At 41.2% G+C, this 12,785-nt stretch overlaps 1 protein-coding gene across 1 annotated transcript; it reads left to right on the top strand.

Annotated features, from left to right (window-relative positions):
* Positions 1-9,851: 9,851 nt before the first annotated feature.
* On the top strand, positions 9,852-12,491 carry LOC122320761 (the record flags this gene model as incomplete). The annotated part of the gene is made up of 4 exons (XM_043209187.1): positions 9,852-10,963; positions 11,060-11,794; positions 11,863-11,963; positions 12,057-12,491. Coding segments are annotated over exons 1-4 (2,383 nt in total), but the record flags the coding sequence as incomplete, so codon positions are not given.
* Between the last annotated feature and the right edge of the window lie 294 nt (positions 12,492-12,785).

Below are 12,785 nucleotides of genomic sequence, written 5' to 3'. Positions count from 1 at the left end.
AACTTTGATGGTATCTACTTTAAATATTCCAAAATTTGTAGAGTCAAATGGGTTTTCAAAAGGAGCCTTTAAATTTTGCATTATTTAACCCTCAAATTGCGGAACATTATTTACGTTTTTTATTTTTTCGATTTGAATAACATTGCCCCCTACGTAACAAATGTTATTAGGTGCAGAAACTGCAAAGTAAAAATCGTCAGTTTTTACAAATGTGTGGAATTCTTCATTTGCTATTGCCAGACTAAAAACTATATTTGAAGTTGTTCTTTTTCGTCTTAGAGTGTAACTTTTTTCCACTTGTCGATTGTATATTTGCGCTGCTGCGTTATTTGCTTTTTTTACTTGTTTTTTAATTATCTGCAAATAATTTTCAAAACGAAAAGCGCTAATGGATTCTAACGATCCGAACAACAATGCGTCTTCATGAATATGATGTAAATAATGGAAATTACACGTCATAAAACTTATGTCATACAGTGGCACCTTTTCAATTATAAAACTTACAAGTAAATTTCTTGCAATTTTATTTTTTTTCTACAGCGATTTTGTCATCTAGCAAAATTCTTATTGCAAGAGACAATTTTAAAAAATGGCTGTATCTTTCTTTGGACAAAATAGATTCTAAAATAAATGGGCCATAATACAACAAAAAACTTCGCAATTCGGTAGCCTTAAAACGGTCTAACTCATCTAACGACCTAGATTTTCTGTTAAACTCGTATGGGCAGGACTTGTTTAAATTTTTAAACTCCGTGGACAATTGTGAAATTTTCCAGGAAGTCAAAGAATATTATTCACCTTTTTTTTTACCCAAGACTTTAAAAGTGTCCTGACAACTCCTAGGCATACCACACGTACAGGGTGGGCCATTTAAATTTGACCCATTTGGCAACCCTGTAACTTTTGACAGCGTCGACAGATCGTCAAATGTCATACCACGTTGGAAGCGTCAGTCGAAGACAATTGATACCATGGAACAATACACTCCAAAGGAACGCGCTCAAATTGTTCAGCTCTACATTGAAAATAAATTCTCAATTGTGTTAACCCAACGTGCGTTTCGTAAAATGAATAAAGTTAAAAGTGCTCCAGTTAAAAACACAATTAAGTCTTTGTACGCAAAATTTGTAAATACCGGTAATCTAAGTAATGCCAGTCATGTATCCAGGCAACGAACAAGACGTTCTAATGAAAATATCGAAGCTGTACGAGCCAGTATTGATGAGACTCCTACGACATCGACTTATCGACGATCTCAGCAATTTCTGATGCCTATTATTCGTGAAAATGTCATGGATAACTTCTGGTTTAACAGGACGGGGCAACTTGCCATACAGCTAGAGCAACAATCGATTTATTGCGAACATTGTTCCCTGGGCGGTTGATATCGAAAAGTGGTGATTTTGACTGGCCCCTAACATCACCAGATTTGACGGCACCAGACTTTTATTTGTGGGGTTATTTGAAATCCAAGGTATACGCTAATAAACCAAAAACCTTAAGTCAACTAAAAGACAACATTAGACGTGAAATAGCCGCCATATCGTCTGAAACATTGACCAAAGTCATGGAAAATGCTGAAAAAAGAATGCATTCGGCTGTCAGAGCTAAAGGTGCCCATTTACGTGATATCATTTTTAATAATAATTTGTAAAAAATCTCCTTGGACCAAAATAAATGATTTTTGGAATAAAAAAAAAATTGTCCACTTTTTTGGTTTTTGTTTTAAAAATCAAGTGGGTCAACTTTAAATGGCCCACCCTGTATATAACGCTATGCTCGCTAGGGGTACCTACCCTCATGTGTGGAAATCTGCCATAATTATCCCTATCTTAAAACCTAACAAGCCAACACACGAAATAACATCATTTAGACCTATTTCTTTACTCCCATGTTTAAGCAAGACCCTAGAAAAAATGTAAGCCAAAAGGTTAATGTGGTTTATTACTAAATAAAAACTTATCAGCCCCCACCAAACAGCTTTTAAAGAACAGCATAGCACTCTTGATTCCCTTCTGCATCTCCACCATTACGCATCGTATGCCCTTTTTAACCAAAAAATCATGTTACCATATTGGCAACTGATTTTGAAAAGGCTTTCGATCGAGTGGGAGTGCATACAGTATTGGATCAACTTTTCCGGTGGAGGGTAGGTCAAAAGACCTTTAACTTAGCGAAGGCTTTCATGTCCAACCGCTTTATTCGAGTAAGAGTTAACAACACTCTATCTAAATTCTATATTCTCCAGAATGGCATCCCACAAGGATCGCCCCTCTCTGTGGTATTGTTCATGATTGCCTTCCAGTCCTTAAATAACATAATATTAAGACATAAGAAAATTAAACTGTCAATTTATGCAGACGATGCCATAATTTTTAGCAAATGTAAGAATACTAATACACTAAATAATAAATTTAAAGAAGTCCTTAATGAAATCCAAATCTGGGGTAACACCTCCGGTGCGACCCTTGCTGTAAATAAATGTAAGGTTTTTCATATTTGGGACATTCTTTTACAAATCGTACGGATTCGAGAAAATTTTTTTTTTCATATCTCAGAATTGAATGAAAATTTTTTTCAGCTTTTATGGAAGATTTTATTCGACACGTGTAAAAGGATTTTACTCAAAAAAAAATAGTTTTTCATTTATTTTTTGACAATTGATCAGCGACTCACATTTAAACAACACTGTAGCAAACTTAGGATTAAACTTATTAATAGACTTAACATTATTAAATTCTTAACATCTAAGCGATCTCTCATCCACCGGACCACACTAATACAAGCGACAAGGGCTTTGTTGCTGTCCACAATTGATTACGGCCTCCCCATCTACGGCTGGTGCGCGCCATCCAACTTAAGCAAAATCTTGCCTCCTTACCATGCTGCCGTCAGGCGCAGCATTGGCGCATTCCCAACTACCCCAACTAAATGCATCCTTGCCGAAGCAGGATTACCGGACATTAAAGACAGAGTCGCGCAAACTACCTTCAAATTAGTTCAAAAACATATGTGCTCATACAACTCTATTCTGCTGAAGGACTATGAAGTTGCCTTAAGGGGGGGGGTAAGGTTTTAAATAAAGGTTTAACTCTGTCGAGTTTTTTTTTTTTTTGTTCATAATTTTGATTTCGCAATGACAAATTAACCGATTTTTTCCCAAAAAATTGTGTTTTTCACTTCAAAGTCCTCGAAAAAATTAAAAAATTGCAATTTTCAAAAACCCTTCACAGCGTTACCTGGGGCGAATTATTATCTAACGAATAAACTTTCATTTTTTGATTTCATATGATTCAGCACCGAGTTATGAGGGGCACCGCAATTTAACTTTTTTTGGCGACACGTCCGGACAATTGCTACCATTGCCATATTTTTTTGTAAAAATTTGATAAAACATTCTTCTAATGTCATACTTTAATATACCGTTGGTTGAATAAATAAATTTTAACTGTGTCGTCAGGAAAAAAATCACAAAAACATGGCTTTTTTCGCATGATTTGACCTTACTAAAACTAGTGTGACGGCCTAAAAAAATGGTGATTTTTGGGAATTTTTATAAAAAAAACTACTTGATCAATTCTTTTCAAATTTGCAGAATATATTTATACACGGTTTAAGAATGTATAGTGAAATTTTTAAAGAAAAAAGTTAAATATTTTTTATGTTATAGTCGATCTCCAACGGCGCTAAAAAAAAGTGCCTTAACTGCTGCACTGATTCCGGCCCTCTCCGTGGACGAAATCAAAAAATGAAAAATTCTCGTTAAACTAGATAATATTTTCCATACTATAAACTACGATAAAAAAATATCAAAAAATGACAAAATGGCAGCGTTTAAAAAAAAAAAATCGAATTTTAACCAAAATTTTGCCGAAATTCGATTTTTGATCGGATCAAAAAACCGATAGTTCATGGTACGTAGAACTATATAAAGAACATGTAAAAAAAATTTGGTAGTGATCGGATCACTAGTTTTTGAGTTATCACTGCAGCAAATTTGGAAAATGCTGTTTCGAGAAAAACGCGTTTAAAGATAAAATGATCGTTTGCACTGTTATAAGAGCGGCTGCTCTTTAAATTGTTATAACTCAAGAACTATTTGAGATATCGATTTTAAATTTTAATATGTTATTTTTAAAGGTGTAATCTACCGAAATATGAAAAAAAAATTTTTGATTTTTTAAAACTTCACACTAGTTGTGCCCCTTATAACACCGAAGAAAGTTCAAAGTCCAATCCACGATACGAAGATGCGTAATATATATAAAGAAACACAACATAGGATCGCCTTATCGTTGGAACAAAGTCATTCCACCCCCTCCGTGGAAATTACACTCCTTCGCCATTGACACAACACTCCATTTTTTTTTTTTTTTTTTTTTTTAATTACGGTATTTAATTATCGGACCTTCTCTCAATGAGACTAACGACAAGTATTCAAATCTTAGCCTAATACATATAATTAATTAATTAAAATTAAGATTAAGTTTTTTTTTTGTGGTAAAACGGCCCTAGCTATTGTTGCTGGGTGGGGAGGTCTCTTCGCCGGACCCCACGGATCCCACGTTTAAATCCTTGTGAATATTTTCATTTCGTATGTACCACGGTGCACCCGTTATTGTTCTTAGTATTTTTGATTGGGCTCTCTGGATCACTTCTAGGTTAGCTCGGAGCCATACTTCCAAATTGGTTTGAGAACTACATTGTACAGAAGTACCTTGTACTCCAATTTAAGCGGAGAGCGAGCATTTATTAGCCAGTGTAGGCTTCTTGCTTTTAATTTTAGTTGTGTTCTCTTGGCTTCGATGTGCCTTCTCCAGGTAAGCCGTCTATCAAGGTGGACTCCAAGATACGTTACTTCCGTTGTTTGTGGAATATGGATGTTGTTCAGAGATGGTGGGGGCAAGTTTGTCTATTAAGGGTAAAAGTAACGTGTTTGCACTTTTGCTCGTTAACCTTTATGCGCCAATCTGCTAGCCATTTCTCCAAAAGCCCGAGATGAGCTGATAGATTTTGCGTTGCTCTCGTGGGGCACTTAGATCGACTTAGAATGGCAGTATCATCAGCAAATGTTGAGGTTATTGTAAGGCCGGTTGTCGGAAGGTCTGCTGTGTAGATTAAATACAGCGTTGGTCCAAGCACGCTTCCTTGAGGTACTCCAGCTTCGATTGGATGGTAATCGGAGAGGAAATCTTTACACCGTACAGCGAAACTTCTATGCACAAGATATGACTCCAGTATTTTGTGGGTGTTCTGTGGTAGCAAATTTTGAATTTTATAAATCAAGCCGTCTAACCAAACGCGGTCGAAGGCCTGGGCGACATCCAGAAAGACTGCGGAACAGTACTCTCGACTTTCAAATGTATTTCGTATCTCTGCGGTTTTCGGTTCACTTGTTCAATGGTTCCGTGTTTCTCGCGGAAACCAAATTGGTGGCTTGGGATGGCATTATGGGACTGCAGGTGTTCTTTTATACGATTCAGCAGAAGCTTTTCAAATATTTTTGATAGGCACGGCAGAAGACTGATTGGCCTATATGATGAAGGCTGGGACTTGTCCTTTCCAGCTTTATGGATCATAGTGATAACGGACTTTTTCCATTGTTGTGGATAGTAGCCCCATTTCATCATGCTGTTGAATATGGTGGTAAGAAGATTTACTGCACAGCTTGGCAATTCCATAATCATTTTCGGGGAGATTAGATTTTCCTGAGCCTCGATCACTCTTGTCACTTCTCTTGGTTCGAATGCGATAGGCAGGGTAGCCTCTGGAGTGATGATTGTTGGGAGCACAAAGCTGTTTGTTGATGGAAGCGGTTTGAAGACGTTTTCCAGATGCGCAGCAAATACATTCGCCCTCTCTTCGTTGCTGCGAGCCCACTCTCCTGTTTGTGTGTGTAATGGCGATTCGCTTTCGGTTGGTGGACATATACCCGATTTAGCTTTCCACAGTGGATATCGTCTGCTGTTAGGGGAGAGATTCTGCAAATAGAAAAATTGAGATCGATTACTTTCATCTTCTAGGGCTGGGCGTAGAAGATAGTTGGCTGTTTTAAGCTGTTTTAAGTTTGAGGCAGGCGATCTGTGGGCTTGCCACTCCCTCCGAAGCCTTCTCTTATTGCGTAGCAGTTCGTTAATATGCCCAGAAGCTCGACTGTTGCTAAAATTAGAATTAAAATTACAAGCCGATATAGTAGGTGTGGAGCAGAGAACTGCAAAAATCACTATTTTCTTGATTTAATCATACGGGAACTTTTTCAATCAACTCAACTCACTGAACAAAACACAGGGATGAGTAAAAATCAACTCATTTTGCCGTACACGTCATTCTGATTATCTTGAGTCTTCGGTTCAAAATTTCTCACTCAATTCAACTCACTGAATAAAAAACAGTGATGAGTGAAAATCAACTCATTTTGCCGTACGCATCATTCCAATCAAAAAAACAAGCATGCTATGACTCATATTTCATTTTTGCAATTCATCATTAGTTGCACTTTGTCATTTGACTGATATGGAGGGTATCTGTTCGGAGCAGACAGCCAGCACCTAATTTTATGCACATAGGTGTAGGGAGTTAGGAGCCGCTCTTAAAGACTCTCTTATGTTTGTTATCTGCATTATCTATAATCATCAAAGCGACGGTATAAAGAAGCCGCGCTTTCGGCTTACCTCACCTCAGATCAAGCATCAACTCATCTCGCATACATTGTTCGCGCAAACATCAAAAAACGAAAAAACATAAAGGTTGCAACTCCAAAATAAACATACTTTAATTAACTTAACCTACTCGTGCGTTATTTAATTACAAGGGTGGCATATTGGTTGTCTTCCCCATAAACATTTTGGTGACCCCGACGTGATATTCGTTCACGTAAATTTCCTTTAAATCGGAGTCTGCAACTCAGTTTTCGTTCGTTTTAATTTCGCTTAAACATTTTGCCATTTGTCGTCGTTTGCGGGCATTCGGTCATAAACACACAAACGCGCATACAAAGTGCATTTAGCCGGGCGTTTGATTTTGTGCATTTCGAGCTGTTCTTTCGCTTTTGCTAATCGGGCAAAAACTGTGAACAAATAACAACAACAAAACAAAGTTCCCTAACCTTTCGGTGACGCTTGGTGCTGTAAATTTTCGCGCTTTAAACCACAGGGTGTTGTGTGCAAAGCAAACTCTATAAGAAATTACTTTTTGCTTTTTATTTTTTTTGTGAATTACTAAAATGCAAAATTCGGTGAACGATAGTCAGCCCCAAAATGGCCCAAGTGAAATTGAATTTTTCGGGCCAAAGTGCAATCCATTTTGCGGCAAGTCAACGCGCTCAAAAATTATTTAGTGGCCAACAATATCGACCAATTCGACGAAGCCGATATTCATGCGCGGTTAAAGTGGATCGAGGCACAGAACTTGGCGTTTGATTCCGCCCAGACAGCGCTGGAGAGGCTGGACTTTGCCGAGCTTACGGGCGACACAAGGATGGAGTTTTCAGGAGTCGTAATGGATGTGGAGGCTAAGCTTAATCGAGGCTTGGCGGCTCAGCGAAAATTGCAATTTGCTGGAGCCACAGCTGCCAATTCGACAAGTTTTGAATTAACAAATAATCCAGATTTTTCGTTGCGGTCTAGGAAGCCTCGATTACCAGCGTTAGAGATTGCGCGGTTTTATGGATCCTACTCCGATTGGCCGGACTTTTTCGCCACCTTCAGCACGGTGATCGGAAATAATGAGGAGCTGACTGGAATCGAAAAATTGCAATATTTACGGTCTAGTTTAGGCGGCGTGGCTCTGGAGACCATACGCTCGCTAGAACCTTCGAACCAAAATTATGAAAAGGCTTTGCATTTGTTAATAAATCGCTTTGATAATAAAGTTCTGCATTTTCAGGCACACGTGAAGGCGATATTTGGGTTGAAGGGTGTCGAGGAGGGATCAGCAACGGGTCTTCGGGAGCTCAGCGACTTCATAAATTCACATCTTCGAGCAATACGGACCTTGGCCAGTGTGGAACAAATTTTAGACGGATTTCTTATTCACATCGTCGCTCACAAGCTGGACCAGAGGACTCTAGAAAGATGGGAAGAGACCTTGCCCATCGCTGAGCTTCCAGCATGGACTGCCATGGAGTCGTTTCTGGAGAAGAGGTGCAGGATGATGGAGAACCTGGATCAAGCCTTGGTAATCCAAACACCAGGCCAACAGGTGGGAAAAAACTTGCACAGATATCACTCAAATGCAATTCTTGCCTCTGCTACGACCCTAAATTCTACTGTATGCCTGTTTTGCAATAGTAAGGACCATTTCCTGCCGAAATGTTCGCGATTTTTAAATTTGAGTCCAAATATTCGATACAGAGAAGCAAAGAAGATGCACCTTTGCCTAAATTGTTTGCGCAAGGGACATAGTTTGCAACAATGTAAAGCTTCGCATTGCAGACATTGTCGGATGAGGCACCACTCATTATTGCACATGGCCTCGGATCCCTCAAGTTCGAACTCAATGGCGTCTCCATCATCCGACCCACTCCTGAGCTCTCAGACAGTACCTTCCGCTTCATCTGCATTAGTTTCGCGCTCACATTCGCATTCTAATCAACATTTGGCAAACCCTCCACCCAGTGCCTCAAATAATATGCCGACGGAATACGTGTTGCTTCCAACTGCCATAGTTTATGTTAAAAACAGAGTTGGTGCTCTCATGCCTTGCCGAGCCATTCTAGATTCGGGTTCCCAATTAAATTTCATTACTTCGCGCCTAGCTAGCCAGCTTAATTTGAAGCACAGGCGATCGCTCACACTCGTTTCTGGAATCGGAGAATCTTCCATGAGCGCTGATAGGGCAGTTGATATTCTAGCGCAGTCACGGGATGCAGGCTATCGTGCAGCATTCACAGCTGTAGTGACTCATAGTATCACTGACTATCAGCCTCATTTTGACATAAATGCAGCAGGATGGAGAATTCCAAAGAACATTTCGCTCGCGGATCCTCATTTTAACGATTCACAACGTATTGACCTCTTAATTGGAGCTGGTCTGTTCTTTGAAATAATTACTATGGGGCAAATTCATTTGGAAAACAACTTGCCAACACTGCAGAACACCAAGCTTGGTTGGATCGTTTCTGGAGGGATGTCAAGCATTCCAAATCATAAGTCTGTCTTAGCTGCCGTTATTAAGGATCCAGTCAATCATTCTGATGATGAAACGCTTACTGCTATTGTAAAACGATTTTGGGAAATAGAAGACGTTAGCTCAGCGAAGCCAGTTGTGTTGCCTGAGGACTTGCGGTGCGAACAACTTTTTAAGGAAAACTGCACTAGGCTTGAGAATGGTCAATACTCTGTTCGCCTCTTGTCCGCTTCAGGATTCGAATCTTTAGGTGATTCCTATTGCCTGGCTCGTCGTCGTTTCAAGAGTTTGGAAGCTAAGCTAGATAGAAACCCAGCCCTGAAGGTTCAGTATTCGTCCTTTCTAAAGGAGTATATAAACTTAGGACACATGTCCCTCGCAGCAAAGGATCCAACGGTACCGCAATTTTTCTTGCCTCACCATTGTGTACATAAGCATGAGAGCACGAGCACAAAGCTTCGTGTCGTCTTTGATGGGTCTGCTAAAACGACTTCTGGTACGTCCTTGAATGACTTACTTCTCGCAGGGCCGACCATTCAGCAAAAAATCTTTAACATATTGCTTCGCTTCAGATTCTTTAAAGTAGCTCTTTGTGGAGACATCTGCAAGATGTACCGCTGCGTACGTGTTTCGTACCCGGATGATTTTTTGCAGTGCATCGTTTGGCGAGAAAATTCATCGGATGAGTTGAGTGTTTACAAGCTGCCTTCTTGGCTATAAGAGCCATGCATCAGCTCTCTTATGATGAAGAGGAATCATTTCCAATTGGAGCAGAGATTGTTCGTAGAGATTTCTATGTCGATGATTTAATTTCTGGGGGCGAAACGATTGAAGAGGTGAGAGAAATTCGTCGTCAGGTAAAGAGTCTATTGTCGCGAGGACACTTTCCAATCCGCAAATGGTGTTCGAATGAGTCAACTGCCCTCGAAGGAGAGTCGGACTGCGATAAAGAGCAGCTTATTAAATTTCACGATGGATCAGATATCGCCAAGGCATTGGGGCTAGCTTGGGACCCTTCTTCTGATCAGTTCCTGTTCAATTTTTCTCAGATATCGTCAGGTCATAGAGTCACCAAACGGATCGCATTGTCAACTATAGCCAAATTTTATGATCCTCTCGGGTTAATAACGCCAATCGTTACCAAATCTAAAATCTTCTTGCAATCTCTATGGAAGTCTAATGTGGATTGGGATGACGCATTGCCAGAGCCCATTCTTTCGTCATGGGGGGAGTTGACCTCTCAGTTGTCGATCGTCCAGAACTTGAAATTTCCACGATTCGTAGCGCGTCCGCAAGCGACCATCCAGTTGCATGGATTCTGTGATGCTAGCACAGCAGCTTATGGAGCTTGCCTATATTTGCGGTCGGAGGACAATGAAGGCACAAGAGCCTATCTACTCTGCGCCAAGTCGAGAGTAGCCCCGTTGAAGGCCTTAACAGTTCCAAGATTGGAACTTTCAGCAGCACTTTTATTGGCAGAGCTTATCGTAAGCGTCAAGGAAACCATAGATCTCGATTGCGCCTTTCATTGCTGGTCTGACTCGTCTATCGTGTTGGCGTGGATTAGGCAGCCTCCTAGGGAGTTCAACGTGTTTGTATCCAACCGAATCGCAAAAATTCAGGAGATGACGAAAGGAATGTCTTGGCATCATGTTCCAACCAACCTCAATCCGGCGGATGTCGTGTCGCGAGGCTGTACCCCTAAAGAATTGCTGGAGCATTCTCTTTGGGCTAATGGACCTCCATTTCTTTTGCAGAACTCATCGGAATGGCCTTCCTTGCTTGATGTAGCAAAGGATCTTCCAGAGCGACGTGCCGCGACTCTAATTGGAACCGTGTGCGTTGACATTTCTGTTAACTGCAAATTCCTTAACACGTTTGATAAGTTGCAGCGTGTATTTGCGTACGTGTATCGATTTATTTCGAATTGCAGGTCCAAGCCTCTACTCTCAAATAGCCATCTTTCCGTTGAGGAGATCAACTCGGGGACCGTACTTCTTCTAAGGAGCATCCAGCAGATTCACTTAGCCAAGGAGTATGGAGTTCTTAGCCAGAGCAAGCCGTGTCCACAGAAGAGCAAACTGATTTCGCTGAGGCCAATTCTTGGCACCGATAGATTACTTCGCGTTGGTGGAAGACTTCAAAACGCAAACTTGGACTATGATACGAAGCATCCGATATTGCTTCCCAAGGACCATCCAGTCACCAAAGCAATTATCGTGTATTTTCATAAAAAATACATGCACGCAGGATCGCAGGCGTTGCTTGCCACATTACGACAAAGATATTGGCCGATTGGAGGTCGGAAGTTCGTGGCTAGCGTCATCAACAAATGCGTTAGATGCTTTCGGATGAGGCCTGTGACTTGGGAGCACGTCATGGGTAATCTTCCAGCGAATCGAGTTCAACCTAACCCAGCATTTCATACGACAGGAGTCGACTATTGTGGGCCATTCTATCATAAAGCAGAGTCCCGGAACAAGGCACCGCACAAGTGCTACATCGCCGTCTTTGTCTGCTTTTCCACGAAGGCCGCTCACTTGGAAGTCGTCCAGGACCTCACAACAGATTCCTTCATAGCAGCTCTGAGAAGGTTCATCAGCCTTAGAGGCAGTCCGCGAACTATCTGGAGTGATAATGCGACCAACTTTGTCGGCGCCAAGAGCGAGTTAGGCGAACTGAAGGAATTATTTTTGAGCGAGCAACATATAGCTTCGATAGCTTCTTCGTGCCTAGCGGACGGGATAGATTGAAGTTCATACCTCCGCGTGCTCCACACTTTGGTGGCCTCATGGGAGGCCGCTGTCAAATCGGCCAAGTTTCACTTCTACAGAGTCGTCGGTCCATCCATCTTATCCCTCGATGAATTAAGAACTCTTGCTTATGAGATTTCTGCTATCCTTAACTCACGTCCCTCTGTCCAATTTCAGAAAGCGCTGAAAGCCTCGAGGTGCTAACGCCGGCGCATTTCTTAAAGGGTTCCAGCTACACCAAATTTCCTGAGCCGGATGTCACGCATCTCCTTCAAGGCCGCCTCAGCAGATGGCAAATTGTGACCCAAATGCAGCAACTATTCTGGAGAAGGTGGAGCAGCGAGTATTTATCACTTCTTCAGGAAAGGAGCAAATGGCGTTCCGAAGGATCTAACATCAAGATCGGAAGCATCGTGTTGCTGAAGGAGGACAACATTCCATCATTGAAATGGCCACTTGGACGAGTTGAGGAAGTCATTCCCGGCGAGGACGGCGTCGTCAGAGTAGTTATGGTCCGTACAGCTACGGGCATCATCAAGAGAGCCGTCGCCAAACTGGCCGTTCTGCCCGTCGATTCCCAACAAGTTGGAACCGTGCCTCTTCCAACGGGGAGTATGTTCGGAGCAGACAGCCAGCACCTAATTTTATGCACATAGGTGTAGGGAGTTAGGAGCCGCTCTTAAAGACTCTCTTATGTTTGTTATCTGCATTATCTATAATCATCAAAGCGACGGTATAAAGAAGCCGCGCTTTCGGCTTACCTCACCTCAGATCAAGCATCAACTCATCTCGCATACATTGTTCGCGCAAACATCAAAAAACGAAAAAACATAAAGGTTGCAACTCCAAAATAAACATACTTTAATTAACTTAACCTACTCGTGCGTTATTTAATTACAAGGGTGG

Source organism: Drosophila ficusphila, unplaced genomic scaffold (genome assembly GCF_018152265.1).
Source record: "Drosophila ficusphila isolate 14025-0441.05 unplaced genomic scaffold, ASM1815226v1 contig_791, whole genome shotgun sequence".
Taxonomy (NCBI): domain Eukaryota; kingdom Metazoa; phylum Arthropoda; class Insecta; order Diptera; family Drosophilidae; genus Drosophila; species Drosophila ficusphila.
Note: the sequence above shows the minus strand (reverse complement) of the source record. Positions and strands in the feature narration are given on the sequence as shown.